The 24,095-nt window shown below is 38.2% G+C and overlaps 1 protein-coding gene across 2 annotated transcripts; it reads left to right on the top strand.

Moving 5' to 3' along the window:
- The first annotated feature begins 220 nt into the window (after positions 1-220).
- Positions 221-22,934, top strand: LOC132105966 (myelin regulatory factor-like protein). Of its 2 annotated transcripts, XM_059511543.1 has the most exons (26): positions 221-677; positions 1,325-1,438; positions 2,518-2,605; positions 2,727-2,788; positions 2,874-3,243; positions 3,325-3,428; positions 6,024-6,171; positions 6,520-6,715; positions 6,800-6,876; positions 6,962-7,072; positions 7,954-8,044; positions 8,204-8,404; positions 8,601-8,709; positions 8,786-8,895; positions 8,989-9,149; positions 10,933-10,999; positions 11,076-11,164; positions 11,979-12,041; positions 12,209-12,264; positions 12,369-12,554; positions 12,650-12,697; positions 12,984-13,068; positions 18,081-18,155; positions 18,869-18,977; positions 21,317-21,391; positions 22,347-22,934. In XM_059511543.1, exons 2-26 carry the CDS (start codon positions 1,393-1,395, stop codon positions 22,431-22,433), a joined length of 2,814 nt encoding a protein of 937 aa, XP_059367526.1. In that variant the 5' UTR covers positions 221-677; positions 1,325-1,392; the 3' UTR covers positions 22,434-22,934. The 2 variants fall into 2 exon arrangements, with proteins under 2 accessions (XP_059367526.1, XP_059367527.1); XM_059511544.1 differs by lacking the exons at positions 2,518-2,605; positions 2,727-2,788.
- The last annotated feature ends 1,161 nt before the right edge of the window (positions 22,935-24,095 follow it).

Genomic DNA, 24,095 nt, shown 5'->3' with positions numbered 1-24,095 from the left:
AAGAAAATGTATTAATTTAAATCGTCATTTTCGTTTCATTTTTCTTTTTGAATCCTAGTTAATCCTACTGCTGTTTTTTTCATTTACCAAACAACTAAATGCATAATAAACCACAATGAAATGCCTCCTGGTTACAAAACATCATAACAACCACTATGAAAACTATACGGCTAAACTATATAAATATGTGGGTTCTGTCTTAATTTGGTGCAACCACTATATTTAATTTGTGATCTAATTTTATCATTAATCAATGCTGTTAAAGTTAATTTTTTGCTTCGTTATTTGTTCCCGTCAAAATGCACAGGTGTCCAGGATATCAATGATCTATTTGCACAGAAACACACCCATCAATCCCTTCAGCTCTTGTAGCATGTCTGTGTGTGATGACCTCATAAAGCAAAGCTTCCTTTATGGCCTCCTACAGGTGTTTGCTCGGCAGTGGGTGGATTTTGCCTCTAGGGTCAGTGAACAAAGTACATGCGAGACTGCACGACGACTGCCATTTTCATAGAATAAGAACCTATTTTTTCCATTTCTTTATACATTACTAATTATTTTAATGTAAGAGTACATTTATTTACGGTGAATGTGGAGTAAGTGATGGATTACACTTGAGCTGTTAACTTTAATGGGTCGAGTCGAACAGAACCGAAGTCTACATTTGGGGACGAAAGGTAGAACCTTTTTTTGCTTGTTTCTGTATAAACAAAATCTAGATGTCTTGCTATTGTGATCAATTCAGGGGCATGGGTTTAACTATATTGCTATAACTATAAGCATTGTACAACTTTAGTTTATTATAACAGCAGGTTGTAGTAAGGATTTTAGATGACTGAATTGAATGTAGTCTAATCTACATTATATTACGATGATAATATAACATTTGATGTGTATGTGAAGTTTGCGAACAGTCAGATCAGCTAAAATGGCTGCCACCATTCTAGGCCATGATCAGTCTGAGCTTGTGTTAGGAGGGCATACATTTTCAGTTTTGTTCTTCGTTGACTTGAAATGTTCAGGTTTAGAAGCATTACAAATGTGTTAAAGGAAGTGCAACCAAATTAGTATAACAATAGCATTGGATACATTAATATTATAATATTGTTAGGTGGATCAGTTTAACCTGAATATATTGTGTTTGAGATCATGAAATTGTGTTCGACATATTACATTAGGAGCATATTAAAAGGAAATTTGTGTTCTTGACACAAACAAACTGCCAATCTTTCTAAGTGGGGAAAGGTAAATTGATTAGCATTTGGGTCACTTCATACTATCTCTCCATGTCAAAGACGGAGCCTGTCCCATTTTGTTCACACAGTGCTTTTACTGTAGAGGGTTTGACATAACTGCCATTAAACGAAATTCAGAAAATCTGCAGCTGATCCAATGGATGTTCTTGGAGAAAATGAGGCACTACAGCAGTTTTTTAATGGTAAGAAACCTAAACAACACTCACTCAACTTACCTTACAGTGTTCTTAGTTAAACAACTGCTTTTAATGACCAGGAGCATTGTCATCATGGGATCAGATGTATTTTCAAACTTCTTTTCATGTTTCATGTATGTCACTATCAGCTATTATTTATTTGGAAATAACATAACATTGAAATCTGGTTACTACCCAGGAATTTGTTATTATGAAATTATTATGCTATACGAACAACATAGATAAAAAACTGTAAATGTAACAACTGTATGGAGGTTGTGTTTTACATGGTCAAAACACATCTAATGTAGGTGGCTGTAATCTATACAGTATGAAGGTACAGTTTACCATAAATAGTTCAAGGCCACAGATCTATAAAACCAGTCAGAAGAGCAAACAGATCAAGGCCATACATTTATACTGTACATATGTTAATTGTCTCATTCTTTTTTCTATATAGTATATCACTTCTGTAATTCTAGAATTTTAGATTTGTATTTTATTATTGCACAAGTGTTTTGATTTTATTATGTACGCTGTGAAATCACTTCCAGGTTCTGGTGCCATTTCTTGATATTTTGGTGACTGTACATTCAGCCGGTTTTGTTTTGCTGAGGCACCTCAAGTTCATTATCCTCATTCTCTAGAGTGGCTTTTGTCTGAGATTTGTTTTAAGGTCCATCTGGGCTGTGGGTTGGGAGGTTAGGATGATTCTAAGGGCCCGACGATGGAGGGGTGAAGCGTGATTTTTATCAAGGGGAATACAATCGTGATTTCTACTGAACTCAACTTGAAAATGAGTGAAATCTGCATTAGGAACTTTTTCACCCTCAAGCAAAATCTTGCCAAGCACAGTAAATGTGACCGCATATTATGCCACTTAATGTTGCAAATTCGGTAACTTTAAATTTGGTTGAATATAAAAAATAGCATAAAACAGAGATCAAACTGCTGGTTTGAAGCAAGAGAACCAATGAGTAAAATAAAGTGGCTTAAAGCCTTGTTTCATCAAAACTCCTTCACAAGAATCACATGAGGAGAAATTTAAACAAGACAGTACTGTAACATACTTTTCATTCCATCAGGACAGGATGTGAGTGGTGTGTTAGAGAGTGCAGTGGTAGACACCAGTATCCTGGAGCAGTATTTGAGCAATGAGACAGATCCCACTTTGTGAGTTCTTTCAAATATTCCAAGTAAAATAACTTCAAGTAAAGTCCACTTAACCTCCTCTAAATGACAGGTTGCCACAGAAAATGGTTTTTTTTTTTAGCATGTGTTTCTAATTTCTTAGCATGTTACCCGAGTCACCACCAGATTCAGGATCAGAGCGTAGTTCTCCACCACAAATACCAGGTGAAGTCTTCTCTGGTTCGAAATCCCAACCTCAAAGTTCTTTTATTGTTGCTTGTAGTCATTATACATTCTGTCCTTTCACCAGGTTCAAGATGGTCAACGGGACAAAGCAACAAGGATGTATATAGCCTATCAGAAGACTCCTTCCCTCTATCTTCTCCCTTTAAAGACAGGAAACATGATGTTGGCAGACCCATTGGAAACCACATTAAAGCCATTTCACCTTCTTCGCTCCCTCAGTGCAGTCTCAACACAGTCGAGAGTTACACACAGGCAACCACGTCCCATAATGCACCCATCCATGGTGTCCCAATATATACACAGGGCCCACCGATGGGTCTTCCGGCAGGACATATCCCAGCTAATGCAGCTGCGGCCTCTTCATGTGTGCCCCATGCAATGTGCTCAGAGACAATCTACCCTTATATGCCCCCAAAACATGATCAACATGTAGGGTAAGGATGTGTGTTGCATGTGCTGTTCTGCTTCTTTTTGCTGTTCATTTAGTATATTTACAGTCTGTATTTCTTTAACAGAAATATCTTACACGAAAATAAGAAAAGAAGAAGGTCAAACTCTTTTGAGGGACACACAGAGCAGAACAGGTGTGCTGACCCAGTTTGGACTAAACCATCATTCTGTAAGTCTTATATCATCCAGAATGTTTTCATCCTATCTGAGGTGACCATGTTCTATCTGCCCATCTAGAAATGTTGCTTTGTTGCATTATATCTTGCATTTTGGTCAGATCAAAATGCTCTAAAATGCAACTGACGGTACTTTCATATAGTACTTTCGGTGCACACCTGGGCTCCTCACAACTTTTAAGCTCAGGTGCCCATACCCAAATCTGCTTAAAAAGTTTTCCTGGTTCATGTGTTTCAATTGTTAAAATTCACTATCTCTACCTATTATTTTTATCCATCCATGTTGTAATTAGTGAAATAAGCAACACAAACAAACAGAATAGATGTAAAATGTAAGTTTTGTGCTGAGCAAAATGTCTCCAAATGTACTGTACAGCAGACACATCTGCCAGAACTTCTGACAGGCACATAAAACTATTAAAACTATGTGCTTACGAGTATGTTTGAGGCACATAATATAAAGTATTGTCATGTTTTGGCAGTTTTATCGATAAGTTGTTGCAGCCCTACTCACTGCCACCTCTAGAAACATAATGTCACAGGTTGCTTGGCAAGAGACAAAATGCAAGAAGAAGATGAAGGAAAACAGGCTTTAATATTCAAAAGTATAAATCCAAAAGAAAATCCAATGCAACGTACAGTGGGGAAAATATTTATTTGATCCTCTACTGATTTTGTAACTTTGCCCATTTACAATGAAATGAAGGTCTGTAATTTTTATGTTAAGTTTATTTTAACATATAGAGACAGAATACCAAACAAAACAAAATTCAGAAAAAAAAACATTATATGAAGGTAAAAAATATATATGTATTTCAGTGAGTGAAATAAGTATTTGATCGCCAAGCAAAGCATGACTTGGTACTTGGTGCAGAAATCCTTGCTGGCAAGCACAGAGGTAAGAAGTTTTTTGCAGTTGGTCACCAGGTTTGCACACATCTCAGGAGGGATTTTGATCCACTCCTCTTTACAAATCCTCTCTAAATCCTTAAGGTTCCTTGGCTGTCGTTTGGAAACTTAAAGTTTCAGCTACATCCACAGATTTTCTAAAGGATTGAGGTCTGGAGACTGGCTAGGCCACTCCATGACCTTAATGTGCTTCTTCTTGAGCTACTTCTTTGTTGCCTTGGCGGTATGTTTTGGGTCATTGTCATGCTGGAAGACCCATCATGACCCATCTTCAGTGTTCTGGCTAAGGGAAGGAGGTTCTCATCCAAGATTTTACAGTACATGGCCCCATCCATTTGCCCCTGAATGTGGTGAAGTCATCCTGTACCCTTAGCAGAAAAATAGCCCCAAATCATTATTTTTCCACTGCCTTCCTTGACAGTAGGGGTAGTGTTCTTGGGGTCATAGTCAACATTTCTCTCCCTCCAAACACGGTGAGTCGAGTTAATGCCAAAAAGCTACATTTTGGTCTCATCTGACCAAAGTCATTTAGATGAACTAACAACACAATGAAAACACAGGAAAGATCAGACATGTGGCAAAATAAAAGGATGATGATGGCATACCAAAAGGGACCAAAATGTCTATTTTACCAAATGTCTGTTAACCTGGTGGTTGCAATGTCTCTGGGCAACTATTTCTTATGTGGTTTCTTATGCTCAAATAACGTAAAAAAAGTTTATATGTCAGCTTGGATCAGCCAATGCGCATGTGTATGTGCAGTCCCAAGTTTGTTTATGAGGATAAGGACTATTTCTTTGGCAACCTTAGCTTTTAACGTAGACTGCACAATGATGCAATGACTTTAATAATTGGCCACTGGCTCTTTTATCTAGAAGGTGGGTCATATTCTGGCATATTGCGTGTATAACACTGTAAAAATGTTACGGTAAAAACCAATTCATTGGTTAATGCCTTCAATAGGTTGGTATATTAACATTATATCAGTTAATAATACAGTTTTTAAATGTAAATTGAAATTAAGACTGTAAAACCCTAAACTGTCAATACTATATTTTTACGGTAAAATTCTGCTAACCAAAGCTGCCAGTTTTTTACTGTAAATTTTACAGATTTTTTTTTACAGTGTACATAGATTAAATTCCATTTATCAATAAAAAAATTACACTATACAGATCAGTGTTAGAAAGCAGGAAAATCAGTGTTTGTGATAATAGAAAAAAAAGATAAAGACAAACCAGCAATAACAGTGTGAGAAGACATTCCAAAGATAACGTTCTTCATTCACAATAACATTTTTTAAATACTAGGCATCATGCACTTGCTTTACGATTTTGTTAACAGAGAAAAACTACTACACTGAACAGCTGAGGATCATAAACTACCATGGATACAAGTCATTATAAGCACTACAACAATCTCACAAAAAACCATGTACCTCTTCACTAGAGTGAAGAGACACATGAAAAAAAAAAGAAAATGTGTTCTAAAATTGTCTCAAAACATCAAAGTTGTTTGATCTCCTTGGACTGGATGGACTCATACTATAAAGCTAAAGAATCTGAGTCTGTGCTCATCATACACAACCCATTTAACTCTGTAAACTCAGACTGTGCAGTATATTCCAGACTCTATATTTTATTTTGCGCCTCTTTCCTTACTGCTTTTGTTGTCTACAGGTCCAGAAAGTGGATCATATGAAGCACAGTGTTATGACAGTGACGCAGCCGGTGGAAGTTCAGTGGGCAGTGTGCACCAACTGCTCACATGGGACCGGTATCAGCCCAATCAGTGGTGCTCACTCCACAACAGCAGATCTGAAAGCCTGTGAGTAACTACCAAGAATTTCTAATCTGAGATGATGGTCTAGAACCATGGTATTATAATGATATTAGTTGGCAAACTCTGGTACTTGTAGACCAAAGAACACCATAGGATTACCATGACACATGTCCAAACACATGGAAATGCTAATGTATTTTTCTTTTCTTTTTTTGGAAGTGTATACAATTTGACTTTTATATCTCATTTGTACATTGTATCACTGTTACTCCAAGTTAAGAAGGAATTTAAGGGCCCATAATTAATGTAGACGACATCTTCTACTTCCATTTACCAAGATGTCATTTAGCAATCAAACCCATGAAGCTCATGTGTCTTTTTTCTTTTGAGTAGACCACCTCCAGGCTACCATGTGGACACTGATAAGGGTTTCAGTTACTCCACAGCTGATGAAGCCTTTGTGTGTCAGAAAAAGAACCACTTCCAGGTGACAGTTCACATAGGGATGGTTGGAGATCCTAGATTTGTCAGGACGTCAGGAGGTCTCATGCCCATAGACAGCTTCCATGTGAATGTGTTTGGGGTCAAGGTAGTGATAATGGCTGAAAACCTTACAGAAACATTTATGTTCTGAATGTAAATGGTTTGTTTGACACTTGAATTCATTTTGTAGCTTGAAGCACAGAACCATTTCATCACTATAGAGCAGTCTCAGTCAGACCGCAGCAAGAAGCCTTTCTTACCAGTCAGGTAAGTGTCCGGATACTTAAGCATGTGGAAAAACATTTTTATAATGTGTCATTTATGCTCATTTTTGGTTTAACATCTCTTTCAGAGTAAATCTGCCAGGAGACAAAATCACAAAGGTGACATTAGGACGGTTACACTTCAGTGAAACCACAGCAAATAACATGAGAAAAAAGGGCAAACCCAATCCTGATCAGAGGTTAGTTACAAACAATCTCTGAAAGCAGGTCCAACAGATAGACATACTATATCCTAATTTGCCTACTTCCATTCTGTATAGTAAACAAAAAACAGTATGCCAGTATGTCTGAATTCATAGTATTCACAAAAAAAAAACATTAGACGTAGAAGTACCTGGATGATTACTCTCCCATGAAGCCTCAAGAGGGTACATCATGTGACAATGAAAACATGGCAGATGTATTACCTCCAAATTTAATTCTTACTACCAATATTCATAATATATATTCTGGAACAATATACTTTTTCTCTCAAAGTCATAAATGTAGTACCTTCTGAACAATATGCAATTTTGAATGCAGCTAAACTCTGGTTTTATAGGGCAGTTATACAACTAAAAGAGTTTCTGTTTTCACAGTTACAAACAAGTTTACCTAAAATAATCCAGGCAAATCTGGACTAAACAAAGTAGATCTATATTGTAAAATCTTATTCAATTTGACACATTTGTTTGTATATGCAGGCCATTGCTTGATATTTAATTATCTTTGGCCAGGTGTTTGGTTCAGTTAGACAGTTATCTGTATACTTTAAGGAGAATAATGCTTTCTTGAAAAAGATTTCTTGAACCTGAACTTTAGGGATGCAAGTTCTCCTTTTGGTGAAAATTGCTTTTTTGGATCCAAAATAGGTCATGATCCAGTGTTTTCAGCATCTCAGAACAGTGTGATTGGTTCTACTTTGATATTTTTAATGATATCAGAGAAAAACATTAATGCTTAAAAAGTTAATAAAGACATAATAAAATAATCTATATGAATCACATTGATCAGTGCATATACAAATATGGTCAACGGCAATTATAGTAACTAGCTGTATGTTGTTGCTTATGTTTCATAGATACTTTAAGATGGTGGTTGGTCTGTATGCTACTGTAAAAGAGGAGCGTTTTCTGCTGGTTGCTAATGTTTCTGAAAGAATCATCATCAGGGTAAGCTTTTGAACTATAACCAATATATTCTACCATGAACTCGTCTATTTTCCTCAACGATTGCTGCTTCACTAATGGAAGCTTTCCTGTGACCTTAACAATATGTTTTGTTATTGTGTGAAAGTGGTTCTCAAAGTTTTATCATCTCTCCATCTAAAGGCCTCCAATCCTGGTCAGTTTGAGAATGATAGTGACATGCTCTGGCAAAGAGGACAGAACCCAGACTCTGTGGTGTGTCACGGGAGGATTGGCATTAACACTGAGAGCCCTGACGAGGCTTTGGTGGTTTGTGGGAATGCCAAGATAATGGGCAACGTCATGCATCCCTCAGACAGAAGGGCCAAACAAAACATTCAGGAAGTGAGTGTCTGTCTGCTTGGTCAATATAAAGTCAAACTAAACAAAATGGCATTTAAAAAAGGTTAGGTAGCATTGTTAATGGTAGCATCTCAAATGGATGGCCTCCCAAAAGTGATTCTATTTACATCTGGTATTAACATCAGCCTTGATAGATCCAATGAGGGAAAACCACTAAAATATGTCTGTGATGTTGTAGGTGGACTCAACAGAGCAGCTCAAGAGGATCGCTCAGATGAGAATTGTGGAATATGATTACAAACCAGAGTTTGCCTCAAAGATGGGAATTGATCAGCATCATGAAACAGGTACAGGCTAAATTAGGATATTCACTGCTAACAATCTGAAAACAGGTTCTTACAGATCAGGTGTTTCTTTGATTAGGAATCATAGCACAGGAAGTCAAAGAACTCCTGCCTTCGGCTGTAAGGGAGATGGGCGATATAACTTGCGTAAATGGGGAGAAGATCGATAATTTTCTCATGGTGGATAAAGTAAGCCTGTCATATTTATTATTAATTGCAGTGACACTTTCTAGACATTTGAGGATGGTGTGTGAAAGTAATTTTGGTCATTGTGTCCTAAAGGAGCAGATTTTTATGGAGAATGTAGGTGCTGTGAAGCAGCTGTGTAAACTCACAGATAACCTTGAGACTCGTATTCAGGAGCTTGAGGTCTGGAACACTCGCTTGGCCAAGCTGAAGAGGCTGGGTAGCATGCGGTCCAACAGTAGCCCTTCTGCTAAAGGGTCTGGATCGATTTTCTTAACTTTCCTCACTGCATTTCTCTCTCAATCCATGCATTATTGTCTGCACTGCACATTATCTAAGTTTCCTAAAATAGACATTAGTTTATATACGATAGTAGCAAAGGAAATTTCTAATTTTAACTTGATGAACTAAAATAACTAGGGGCCCTATTTTAACGATCTAAATGCAAAGTGTAAAACGCAAGGCACAGGTGCATTCAGGGCATGTCCAAATCCACTTTTGCTATTTTAACAATGGAAAAATTGTTGGCACGCCTAGGCACATAGTCTTAACGAGTTATCCCTATTCTCTTAATGAGTAATGTGTTTTTTTGGACGTAACGTGCAATAAACCAATTAGAGTCTAATATTCCATTCCCTTTAAAAGCCATTTGCACTTGTGCCATGATGGATTTGCTATTTACATGGCGGAATTGGCAAGCACAAAGACAGAACGTGTCTCCGAGATGAAACGTAGCTGCTCGTATGCGAGCAAATATAGCCCAATTCTGATACATGCGATGACTATCCATTATGACATGTAGGCATTTTGTATATTTAATTAGCCTACAAATTCTTTTGCTGTGCATTCCTGTGTTTAAAAAGCAGCGTGTACGCGCATTGTGGAGCCGCCTATACTAACACGCTTTTTAAATAACAAAGAAAAAACATTGCGCCAGACGTTAGACCAGGTTTGAGCTGGTCTATGGCACAGTCTATTTTCAGCTCCTCAAAATAGCAATGCACCAGCAATGCGCCTGAACACACCTCTTTTTTAGACCAGCACGCCCATTGGCGCACAAATGGGCGCAAATGCATTTGCTAATTAAATGACATGGTGCTGGATGAGAAAATGCGAATGGCGCCAGACTGAATCTAGCAAACACACTTGCGCTGCGCCTTGCATCGCATTGTGCCGGGTGTATGATAGGACCCTAGAACTGTAATGAAAATGAATAAAAACTATATAGTCATATAAAAAAAAGGAATAAAATTGGCAAAATTACACAACAATTTTTATTTACAATATTGTTTTTTTTCGTTCTTATCCAATCATAGTTAAGTTTAGTTTAGTTTTTTGTAGTTTTGTAGTTTCAAAGTTAAATATTTTAGAATTATTGTTTATTGATTGTTTATTGAGTTATTTCAGTAACAAGTATTTAAAAAAAAATTCTCTGCACAGTCTAGTGTTGTTGTCCGGTGCCATTTTCATGTTTAATGCAGGCTTTACGTTTTATAATATAACATGTATCAAAAACCTAAATTAAAATCTATTTTTATTTAATTTAAATTTATTTTAGTATTTTTGTAACATCTATTTTACTGTCCGTTTTTCCTAGTTATGCCAATTTTTGTATTCTTATTTTAATTAATGAAAATGTTATCATTTAGTATAATTTTTCGTTAATAATTATAAAACTTCACAGTTGAGAAACACTTATCATACCCAAACTAAGTAAATATCTTAACTATCAGTAATCGCCTGGTAGTTATAACCCTTACAGGATATTTAAAGTCATAAGAAAGCTTGTAAAGAACTGTCTGAGCTCCTGCTAGTCTTGATGGCAGTGATGAAATGAATACACAGGGAATTCAGAACTCGGTTCCCTAATTCAACACATTTAAAACTCCCTAGAAACATGTTTTATACATTTATATTTATTTATCTTGAATTCCATAATTCCTGAATGGAAATACAAACTCTCTTTTCTGTGAGTGTGATGTATGTGCTCGTATGCAATCATCTGAAATCATTTGTTTTACTGAAATCTTTGTTTCACAGGAAAATCAACAAAAACAACACACTCCATTCAAAACTTCCACCGCCAACACCACCGCAGTCAAGCACAGTATGTGGAAGTCCCTTTATTTATAAATTTGTACAATAAATGTGACAAATATGGCTAATTCAGATTTCTCTTTCAGAACAACTTCTGTGGAGGATTTCACAACTGTCTTCAACACAGAGTATTCCAAGCTAGTATTATCATGCTAGTAACAACCATGGCTCTTAGGTGAGATGTTCTTCTTTAGTACACTTTATCTTAAATATTCTATTTATATACAGTATCAGATTGAAGCCAAACAGAAAATGTGGAATGGGTTAGTAATGAATAGAGAACATTCAGTAAAAATTAAATTAATGTATTTTTATTCAATTACAATGAAAGAAAATATAATTTAATAAGCTGAAAACACTGTTAATTTATAGGCATTTCTTAAATTATTATGATCAACCTTCATGTAAAATAATAAAATAATAATAATAATAATAATAATAAAAATTAAAAAAAGAAAACCACATGATTAGTATCAACAGAACATAACACTAACATGTAACATTTATTATTATTATTGGTATTATTATTATTATTATTATTTTTTTTTTTTGACATTTTAACAGTTATATTCTGGCCACGATTAGCCTAAAATGAGGTTAGAAATTAAGTTGTGGGAATTTTTTTCCTTGAATGTCATGTGTGGTACTCCATACTTAAGAACCTGCAGGTTAAATACATTTTCCAAGTTAAATATAATTTATCAATGCTCTGTTGGTCATTACCACAGAAAATAATAAATTTGTTCCTTTATTTGTAACACTGAACAAAAAAAGTGTGAATCTAGAAATGCATGATTTCAAATGGTTGATTTACAGACAAAAACTTTTACAGATAATATAACAAAGACAGCTGTATTTAACATGGAATATTTCTTAGATTGAAGCTATTGAGGGAAGTTTAAGATCACTTGTAATTCTACTGGATCTTGATATTTCAATAAACATGACAGAAATGATCTGTGTGACATATTTCCTCTGTTGTTTTGCAGTGTCATTTCTATCACTGCACTTTATATGTTGACATTACAAGAAGACATGGACTTCAATAACAGGTACAATGTCATCTTCAGTGATCAGTATCAGTACAGACCAATGTACTGGGTGTACACGGACTCAGATTAAATCACCTCACTTGCCATGCTTGTTACATAACTGTTACTGCTACTTCATGGACTGTTATTTGGAGTAAGATTTAACTTTGGTTTCTTGGCATGTACAGTTTCAACAACTCCAACGTTGTGCCAACTTATTCCACAACAGCAGCACTGACTACAGGTACTGTATGTAGACATTTAGAGAAACTGCATGTTAGTTGGTTAGTCTGTATAATCTATTCATTGTTTATTTTATATGGTGAATTTCATTTTGACTATTTGCAGTGTTCTCCACTACGTCTCCTCGTCCCTGGCCTCCAGACATTGATGTCTCCAATGTGTTTTATTCAGATGAGGTCTACTGTTGTCCTTCAACTTTAATTTATAATGATAACACCCAGCTGACAGACACAGCTGTCCCCTTTGATGCTCTGTCACATGTAATCACCAATCTGAGAAAAACACAAAAAGGTCAGAGACATGGTTACAGTCTTCTGTCTTCAAATGTACTTTTTTAAAATATATTTGTTGCTGTCTTCATGTCATTTTCATTTATTCCCTTACAGAGAAATGGTTAGAAAATCTACCGGACAAATTTAAAAATTCTACTGACTGTAAGTTGACAGATCTTAAATAGTTAATGCCAAGTCAGGTTAGAAAACTAGAAGCTAGTTTTCATTTACGTACCACTTTCATTTACCTCTAAACATTTTTCCCAAATAATGGTCTCAGTGTGGGTAGTTTTGGTGCACATATATTAGTTTGTGAATATTTGTGACCATCTCCTTAGGATAAATTCATTATGTTGAAACATTCCTTATTCCTAATAACAGAATAAATGTAGCTGTGAACAAAATAGTGATTCACACCTTTAGGTCTTTGTTCTTGTCTTCTTTACAGGGAAAAACACAACTATAAACTCCATCCTCGTAACGCAGAATCAACAAGTTATAGATAAGCAGTACTGTCAGCGGGAGAATTGTGGGTAGGTATCAGATTAACATCTTCAGTGTACACAAACATTCAAAAGGAAGCTCCTTTTTCACTCTCAGTATGTTCACAGTTGTATGTTTCCCTATCTGTCAGTCACTTTAAGTTATATTGATGATGACATTAGGGGTCTAACTTGGGAGCCCGAATCCTCTCTGATTAAGAGAAAGCACCAATGAAATTTGGCGAGTGAATTTTGCCTGCTGAGCTACTCCCTGTGCATACGGGTATAATTAGACGACAGGTACATCCACTAATCAGATTTTTGCTGAGTGAAAGCAAAGCAGAGCTGAGTGAATGAACACTGTTCGAGATTCCCTTGAGTTCTCTCTGCTGCTGGATTCAGCGATTCCCCTGGGTGTGCCATCTAAAAGAGCATTTTTTGATTATGGATGGCTTGCGTCTTTTTAAAGACGCTGTTCCATCCGTGTCCTCTTGATTGCGGTCATCTCCTATCCTCTGTCGACAGCCACAATTGTTGTCTCGGTGTCTGGGCTTCCAGCTCGCAGAGCCACAAGCAGAGAACCATCGGCTAGTGCTCTGTGCAATCTGAAGGCTACAGTGAGAGCCTCTTCATTGGGCCATTCCCCACTGACCTCTCAATCCTCTCGAATCAGCTGTTCTGTGCAGCTCTTCTGTGATTCTGCTGTGCTGTCTGAAGGAGTGCCCAGCATTTCATTCAGCAAGTCGAGAGAGGATCAGATGTCAATAGCAGCATCGGGCGATGGGCTATCGTCCTCTGAGGATGAAGATTTACCCGGGCTGCCCCCCTGGTGTGCACACCTCCCAGTCCTGAGCCCTCGTGGCAGGATGATTGGATCCTCGGCATGAGCTGTGGCTCGCGACCATGCCCTGCCCTGGTTCCTTTTTTCTTAGAGGTGCAATGAGGATCTGATGAAGTCATTGATGGCCCCTTTTCAGTAGGAAGCCATTCGTCTGCCTCCTCCATCCTCACTACCCTCGATGGTGAGGTGGCTAGGGGGTACACTGACATTTGCCAGGTGGAGAGTGCGGTTGTGGGGCACCTGTGCCTGTAAAATGCCACCACTTCCATCCAAACACTGTAAGCTGACAAGAGATTGTGGTTCGGGGACGCATGCCTTCCCACGCATCTCTGGCTGGTCCCTCCAGAGACACAAGGAGTCCTGCCATAATGAGCCAGAATGCAGTGCTTTCCGGACCATCTAGCACGACTTCCCAACGCTGCATTACTGTGGGTATATCGATTCTCCCTTTGGTGCCACTTGAATGGAGTTTGGGATCGTGGCCCGTGCTGGCTCATTCGGACAGTCTGACTTGCCTAAGCCCCAGGTTCAAGACTTTGGGGGCATCAGAAGCCTCCATCTCCAAGACTGATTTGCAGTGTTCAACCTGAAGAACATTGACTTTTATGTCTCAATTCTTCCTCGAAACAGGCCGTTCCTATGGTTTGTGTTTGAGGGTCGAGCATGGCTGTCAGGGTCTTTCCCTTCGGGATTTCCCTGTCCCCCCTCATGTCTTTGTGAAAGTTACAGAGGGTGCCCTTTCCCCATTATGGGAAGTGGGCATTACTCTCCACAACTATCTCGAGCATGGCCTGCTTGCAAGTGCAGTTGTGTGATCACAGGGACCTGGTGCTCTGGCACCTCAGCCAGTTGCAGTTTTGGGTCAACTGGGAAAAGGGCAAGCTCTCCAACGGGCCGAGAATCTCTTTGCTCAGTATGGAGTTAGACTTGGTGAGTATGGCTACATGCAATGGGCAGGCAGCCTCAGGTTCTGGAAAGGGCCTTGACTGCTTTGGCACATCAAATGCCTCGAGATGCTGACAGTGCTACTTGCATTGCGACAGTTCCAGACGCTGCTGGTTGGCAAGCATGTATTGGTCCACATAGACAACACTGCAAAAGTTTGTTTCAGCAACTAGCAAGGTTGTCTACGAACACGTCACAACTTACCCACCATTTCCTCCTCTGGAGTCACATGTGGAGCAAGTCATGACAGCTCAAGTGCCCTGGAGAATGGCGACTTCATCCCGAGATGATCTGGAGTCAATTCAGGGAGCTCAGGTAGACCTGTATGCCTCCAATGAGTCCTCCACTGCCAGCTTTATTACTTCCTGACCAAGGCCCACCTCTGCATGGATGCACTGGCATAAAGCTGGCCTTGGGCTTTATGAAAGTATGCGTTTTCCGCAGTGAACCTTCTTGCACAGACACTGTGCAAGAACAGTAAGAATGAGGAACAGATCCTGCTGGTTGTGCCGTATTGGCCCACCTGGACCGGGTTTTTGGTACTCATGCTCCTCATGACAGCCCCTTCCTGGTGCATTCCTCTGAGGAAGAACATTCTTTCTCAGAAGCTCAGCACCTTTAGCACCGGTGTCCTGATCATGGGATGTGGCAGACCTAAGTGATCTCCCACCATTGGTAAAAGACACTATCACTCAGGTCAGAGCCCTCTCTAAGACGAGAGCTTTTGCCTTGAAATGGAGTCTGTTCACCCAGAAGACCCCCCAAAGATGCACAACTGGAGTAGTGCTTTCTTTCCTGCAGGGAAAGTTGAAGGATAGGCTGTCGCCCTCCTCCTTGAAAGTGTATGTGGCTGCTATTGCAACACATTACGATACAGTGGACGGCCGGTCCCTGGGAAAGCATGGTCTCATCGTCAGGTTCCAAAGGGTTACATCCTCCTAGGCCACCCCTGGTGGGATCCCTTTGAGCCGCTAGACTCAGTTGAGCTTAATTTCTGTCTGCTAAGACAGTGCTCCTGACCATTGCTTATTTCCATCAAGAAGGTCAAGGTCCCAAGCATTGTGAAGAGTGCCTTGTGCAACCGTAGCCACCAGATCCAGTCTGTATCCAGATCAGAGGGTCACTGCAGTCACCCGGATCCAGTACGTATCCAGACCAGATGGTGGATCAGCACCTAGAAACGACCTCTACATCCTTGAAAGACAGCGGAGTCCAGGACAACTAGAGCCCCAGATACAGATCCCCTGTAAAGACCTTGTCTCAGATGACCACCAGGACAAGACCACAGGAAACAGATGATTCTTCTGCACAACCTGACTTTGCTGCAGCCTGGAATTGAACTACTGTTTTCGTCTGGTCAGAGGAGAACTGGCCCCCCAACTGAGCCTGGTTTCTCCCAAGGTTTTTTTCTCCAATCTGTCACCGATGGAGTTTCGGTTCCTTGCCGCTGTCGCCTCTGGCTTGCTTAGTTGGGGACACTTCATCTACAGTGATATCATTGACTTGATTGCAAACAAATGCACAGACACTATTTAAACTGAACAGAGATGACATCACTGAATTCAATGATGAACTGCCTTTAACTGTCATTTTACATATTGACACACTGTTTTCCTAATGAATGTTGTTCAGTTGCTTTGACGCAATGTATTTTGTTTAAAGTGCTATATAAATAAAGGTGACTTGACCTGACTTGTGTTCAGGCCAGCCTACCCTCACCCTGGCCTAAATTTGTGCCCAAGGTTCCCACCATGCATTTTCGCAATCAGGTGGTAAACTTGCAAGCACTGCCCTTGGAGGAAGCAGATCCAGCCTTGGCATTGCGGTGTTCCATAAGAGCGCTGCACATATACATGGACCATACCCAGAGCTTCAGAAACTCAGCAGCTTGGTGTCTGCTAATGGAGGTCAGCAGAAAGGCAAGGCTGCCTCTAAGCAGAGGTTTATCCATGGGATAGTGCATGTCTTCGCCTTGGCAAACCAATCCCGAGGCACTTCTCTGGCAGACATCTGTAGAGCTACTGGCTGAGTGACACAGAACACATTCGCGAGAGTTTACGTTGAGCCATTTTCTTCCCATGTGTTGGGTAACAGGTAAGTGGCAGGTAGAGCTGGACGTTGTGTCAGCTTGCTACGTTATTCCACCTCAACCTGGCATGCGAGTGCCTATTTCTTCCTCCAGTACATTTCGCCGGGTGGCAAACCCTGGTGGAGTATCCTCCAGCAGCCCGGCAGTCAGACTGGGTTAGGTCTCCAGTCAGCCCCTATAATGGGCTAGGTGTTCATAGGGCTTGGTTCCCTTTGGGCTATCCCATATGTGTATTCTTTCATGGTAAGGAATCCCTCTCTGTGAACCCGTGTCTTTCCTTTGACAAACCATTCTGTCAGGCTCTGCTGGCAGTCGTTCCATCCCCACTCTCTGGTAGGACCTGCCTCAGAGTCACATTCCATTTGTAGTACTGCCCCAGGCCTGCGTTAGTCCAGATCAGTGTCTCCACATGATACCTAGCTATAGGTAGGATGTGGCCTCTGTGGTGCCCTTCTCGGGAAGGCTCGCTTCCCCATTCTTACTGCCAAGCTGTAACAACAAATAGGAAAGACCTGAAGCAATCTTTCATTGAAGGTTGAAATCCCTTCTGTTAAGGAATTTCTGTGTTGAAAGAAACAGTGGCTTGGCTATCACGAGCAGCGATATATACTCACTTTTGGTCCCTACCATTATCAAGGTCAGCGAATTTGTGCTGGGGCGGTGGAAGGTTACGAGCTTTGCGTAGCATTTATCTGACATAGGGCTGCTTGTCAACATTTGCAGTGCCATAGGGTTGTGATGGGGTTCAGGTTGTGACGATTCTATGGACCCCTAGTGTCATCATTAACATACCTCGAAGTGACCGACAGATAGGGAACATCTTGATTTACATAAATAACCCTCGTTCCCTAAAGGAGGGAATGGAGATGTTATGTCCCAGTGCCACAACCTCGAACCACCGCTGGTTGCCAGGGACTAGTTCTCGGCTCCTCAGCATAAAACCTGATTAGTGGATGCACCTGTTGCCTATTTATTCCCATTTGCACGGAGAGTGGCTTAGCATGCAAAATCCACTAACCAAATTTCATTGGCATTTTCTCTTAGTAAGACCCCTTATGTCGTCATCGACATAATGTCTCCGTCTCCATTTATAACACTTGGTGATTTCTTGACTTAAAGCACATTCATAAAAAAATTTCTATTATAATACATTTGCATTTTACTTATTGCTCTATATGTGTTTTGTAGGAAAGGAAACTACTCCTACCTCATTCCCCTCAGTAAACACATCCCACCCAACATGCCTATAACCCTCCAAATGACGTGAGTTTAAGATCATTGATACTACACACAGTCTTAATTATACTGCACTCCAGGTTTCATAAGAGTTTAATTTTATGCTTATTGAGTTTAAGTAATGGAACAAAGCCACAGCACAGAAGATTTTACAGTTTTAAACAAACACTTTAATAGGAAGAGTTCAACCTAAAGAAAATTCTGTCATATTTCACCGGGTATGCCTCAAACATTGTGAAAGTGAAGCTGCGGGCTCTTTGATCGCCACCTGGTGGCTGGCTGCAGTACAGGTCATAAACCCTGCCCTCTCCATGTAAACGAATGAGACACGAGTCAAAATAAAAATAATTATTACACTTCCAATACCATTTTTCCGAAAGATGGTTTCGGTCGATTAAGGTAGTTGTTAAGCTGATATATTAAATATCTATTCCTGTGGTTCAGTGGTAGAGCATTGTTTTAGCAGCGAAAAAGTTTGTGGGTTCAGTTCCCAGGGAACACATACTGGTAAAAGAAAAAAAATAGTTTTTAGCCTGAATGGATAAAAGCTTTGGATAAAAGCATCTGCTAAATGCACAAATGTAAATTTTCAATTGTTCCTTTTTGTGATAAGTTTGATATTAGCTAGTAATTTAGACAGAAAGTACTGTATATTTTTTATAAAAGTTAAGGAAAAACATTGTCTGCATATGTGGTTCACATCATCGATACAAATGAGTGTTTTTCTTACACCTGGGCAGCACAACCGAGTTGTTGGTGATTCACCTGTGCTCACACGATGAGAGTGATCAGTGCTCTTCAGTACTTGACTACAATGGCCCAGAGTCAAACACCGCTCTCAACACACAGGTACTTAAGCACTTACACCCTCAAAGCAACATGCATTTATTGCCTAACAATATTTATTCGTTGTAAACTATTCAAACTTTAATTTTATATGATATTCATTTTAGGACTATTCATGAAATTTATGGATAATTCAAAGATTGTGATTAACAAGTTAGGCTAAAAAAGGTAATGCATTAAGGCCACATACACACTGTAAAGTTTCAGGAGTGACAACCTGGCAACCAATACGTCATTAACAACTATCTGTTCAGTTGATTGGTTGTAGAATGCAGTTGTCACTCCTGTAAAATTACATATCTGTATGTGTATAACACAGGATTAAGCATTAAAAGGTGATCTGACAGACAAATTTATCTGCAGTGTTTAGATGGTCTAGTTAAAATTTCATTTTTAGAAAAATGTTTTTTTGGGTAACACTAGAATACTGTTCCATCATTACTGAACAACTACACAAGAACACATAAATAACACTATATTAGTAACTACTAGTATCTAACAAGAAACTCTGATTAATGAATTAGTAATAGTGGTTAGTGTAGTTTCAAATGTGGTAGTTCACTATTAGTCAGTGTTGGGGAAAGTTACTTTTAAAAGTAATGCCTTACAATATTGCGTTACTCCCTAAAAAAGTAACTAAGTACGTTACTTAGTTACTTTTTATGGAAAGTAATGTGTTACAAAACTGCGTTACTTTCACGTTACTTTTTAAATATGAGCAGGGCTTGATTGTTTTTAATATAAGAAGTTCTATTTATAGCAAATGTAAAAGCCCTTTCACACCAAAAAGTGTAATGAATAAACCTCAGGCTGAAGGAAAAGTAAATTCACGTTTGTACACTAGAACACAGGAGAAGAAGGTTCAACACTCTTCAGCAATAAAAAAAAACAATGAAGCACAATTGTTAGTTTATCTAAAGTCATTTTTTAATTATTAGTATGGTTGAACTGGATCATTAAAGGTCAGCAGCAAAGACACTGTTAATAAAATGGGAATAGATACATTTGTGTTATTTAATATATTTAGTTATTGCAGGTTTGCGTCATATTCTGAGTTTGCATTTCACTGTTTTGATTCATTTTGATGAATACTAAATCTGTTTTGTTTTGTTTTTTTGTGAGTGGGATGAATAAATGCACATTCACATTTAGTCAGCGCACACAACGCCTCCATACTTCCGATTTCTCCCAATATGGGAACAGGAGGCTTGTCAGTCAAAAAATGGGAATACAAAGTAACTGGCGTTACTTTTTTGAAAAAGTAACTCAGATATTTTCTTGTAAATTAAAAAGTAATGCGTTACTTTACTAGTTACTTGAAAAAAGTAATCTGATTACGTAACTCGCGTTACTTGTAATGCATTACCCCCAACACTGCTATTAGTTAATCAGTAACTATTATTTGTTCATACCTTTCCCAGGACTACAAAGAAGAGTTTCATAATTAATATGAATAATAAATATTGTATATATAATAAATTCTAAACTGAAGGTGATAACCTACTAATAATGACTCAAGTATAACCAAATGAAATGTTTCAGTAATGACTGAAATCATTGTAAGTTTTTGAGGGTTTCGTAAAGTTTTGGATAGTAATTATTCAGGTGTTACTACATGCTTCTAAAGGAACTGCCAATTTTTTGGATCAGTATTCTAAAGTGAAGATCATGATAACTTCCTAGTAATTACTGAAATCACTGTAAACTTTTGAAGTTTTTTGTAAGATTCTGGTTAGTAATTAATTTGTATTAGATTTGGTAACTCTTGAATAGTTACTTACAGGTTACTGTGATCTTCACTTTAAAATACTGATCCAAGAAATAAGTAGTTTCTTCAGAAGAATGTAGTTACACTTGAGTCATTACTATCCAAAACCTTAAATATGTCTCAAAAGCTTACAATGACATCAGTCAATATTAGGTAGTTATGGTGATTTCCACTTTAGAATACTGATCCAATTACTTAGTAGTTTCTTTAGAAAGATTTGGTAATATTGGAGTCATTACTTGTGGGTTACCATGATCTTCAATTTAGTATTAATTAGTTATTATGCATAATTCACATTAATTATCAACCTGTATGCAGTAGTTTTTCATAGTTCTCCAGGATATATGAAAAAAATATTGATTAGCTAATGGCAAAGTACCAGTTTCAGTTTGGCGCTTTTACTTACTAAATCATTAACCAGAGATTCTTGTTATGTAATAGTAGTTACTACAATGTTAATAGTGCATTTGTCATTTGTTCCTGTGTAGTTATTCATTAACGATGGAAGAGTATTCTAAAGTGTTACCGGTTTTTGATATCATGCATTTGTTCTAAGTCTTTTCCTTTTTAACAGGGCTACATACATAAATGGAGACTGGCAGTGGCAAATCACTATCGCGCCTCTTACCATTTCCGCTCTTCTGTTGCTGTGAGTATCTTTATATATTTGTGTGTTAATCTGTGAATGTAAACTGTCTTTAAATTAAGACTTTACTAAGAAAGGAAAACATACAACATGAATGAAAATGAGGTTGTGAGGAGACAAAAGTACAGTATGTTCAGTGTGGCTCATTATTAAACTTTTGTTAATATATGAGTTAATTCAGAGTAATTTGAGCGTAAAATGTAGATTTTTTTTAAAACTCTTCCCCTGGATTCACAAATAAATCATAAAAAAAACTCTGTGTGTGTGCACAGGCATTTACTTTTAGCATAGTCCCTCTCCATGAATTATATGTACATTAATATTATGGGATCTTTGGACTCCCTTCTCTAGATGCTGTATATTGTATGAATGCAGAAGAGATTAATTTGCCATATGAACAAAGATTATTTAATTTCAAGTGTATAGATAGTAGACCCTACTGCTGCTCCCAACTGCCTGCTAATAGAATGCATAATCAAATGGAATTATAATTAATTTAAGTATCTTGCTATTTATAGTTATCGTCCAAGCACTAATAGACACTTTGGGTTTATCAGAGGTCGAGTTGAAGCCGCTTACCTGAGCCCCTCCACTTTGTACAGCAAGCCAAATAAGTGTACCCTCAATATATTAAAGATTACCTAGCTACATGGGCAAACAAACTTGTGACAGAACAGCTTAATAAATGATTTTGATAAAAAAAATGTATGAAGCCCAGTGTGTGTTGTAGTGTTCTTGAGTGCAAGACATTTAGCCAATGAAACAAGAAAGAATATATCTTTAGTGGAACAAATCAAAGATATATATGACTTTAACAATATGAAATATTGGGCAGACTGTACTTCTGTCAATGGTACTCCCAAATTAAATGTGTCTATGGCAATGATGGTGTTACTAGCAGCATGACTTAAATCTTTTGGCCATATGCTGACAGTATATATGTGTTCTTTTCACACAGGGTTTGGCAGATTGTAAGACCAATCTGAACTTTGCAGGAGTTTTATTTACTGACTACCACTTCCATTTCTTCCGTCGCTGTGACTGATCAACACTCTTCAAAACTTGACTGCATTAGTCAAATGCAGGCTGTAAACTATATCCTATAAAGAGTCTTTTCCAAGTCTTTCAAGGGCAGATCTTGTGTTGTTGCTGAATAAAACATTTGAAATATGTTTGATATTAATTTATTCATATTTTCATGGAGTTTTGAAATCAGGAGGAAGCATCTGAACTGCGGGTCTTCAAATATGATTTTTTACATGTATATTTTTCAACAATAAAGAAATTATTGTTGTTTTGTACTTTACGACACAATCAGGTAATCTTTTACTGTGATACTCATACACACTTGTGTTCCTGTACTGAACTGAGCACATTATGTAAACCTGTGTGCAATGATGTTGACCAAATTATTTTGAGTCAAATTGTTTTTACAGCTAAAAACTTTTATTAATTTAAGGTTTTCTCAAAATATCAAACACTACAAATAAAGGAAGATTTATTCTACGAATGTGCTCCTTGAGTCTTGGGTCATCGGATGCAACATGCACTTTTACATGTTGTTTAAACATAAATGTGAGTTGACAGTGTGTGTAAACCGTCACCCTATAATGATAAAAATCCACCCAGTGGTTTTCTTAGGTTCTTGTCTGTGTGACATCACACAGACCCATGCCCTCCCAAAACAATTAACTGACATGGCTGTTTTACCTTAGCGTGAGCTGTACTGTAGACAGTCTGCCATTATTTCACCGCCAGGACAGATGTAGACAAGAATGACTCCTAAGCGACTGAAAATGTTCTGTTGTGGGATGTGACAATGAACATAGTATTCATTATTTACTCCCGACATCTGAGCTGCTGAAGACACAGTGGGTTACTTTGTTTCTGAAAGGGAATGAGCCCCCAATCTTCTTAAATGTGTTTACAAGTGCTTCTCAATAAATTAGAATGTCATGGAAAAGTTAATTCATTTCAGTAATTCGAATTGTGAAACTAAATAAATTCAATGCACACAGGCTGAAGTAGTTTAAATCTTTAGTTCTTTTAATTGTGATGATTTTGGCTCACATTTAACAACAACCCACCAATTCAATTAAATCTCAACAAATTATAATATGATGACATGCCAATCAGATAATCAACTCAAAACACCTGCAAAGGTTTCCTGAGTCTTCAAAATGGTCTCTCAGTTTGGTTCAGGAAGCTACACAATCATGGGCAAGACTGCTGATCTGACAGTCCAGAAGACAATCATTGACACCCTTCACAAGGAGGGAAAGCCACAAACATTCATTGCCAAAGAAGTTGGCTGTTCACAGAGTGATCCGAGCATATTATCAGAAAGTTGAGTGGAAGGAAAAAGTGTGGAAGACAAAGATGCACAACCAACCAAGAGAACCGCAGCCTTATGAGGATTGTCAAGCAAAATCTATTCAAGAATTTGAGTGAACTTCACAAGGAATGGACTGAGGCTGGGGTCAAGGCATACAGACGTGTCAAGGAATTTGGCTACAGTTGTCGTATTCCTCTTGTTAAGCCACTCCTGAAATATAGATCACATCAGAGGTGTCTTACCTGGGCTAAGGAGAAAAAGAACTGAACTGTTGCCCAGTGGTCCAAAGTCCTCTTTTCAGATGAAAGCAAGTTTTGTATTTCATTTTGAAACCAAGGTCCTAGAGTCTGGAGGAAGGGTGGAGAGGCTCAT

This window comes from Carassius carassius, chromosome 26 (assembly GCF_963082965.1).
Source record: "Carassius carassius chromosome 26, fCarCar2.1, whole genome shotgun sequence".
NCBI lineage: Eukaryota > Metazoa > Chordata > Actinopteri > Cypriniformes > Cyprinidae > Carassius > Carassius carassius.
The sequence above is the reverse complement of the archived record's forward strand: the minus strand, read 5'-3'. Positions and strand labels throughout refer to the sequence as shown.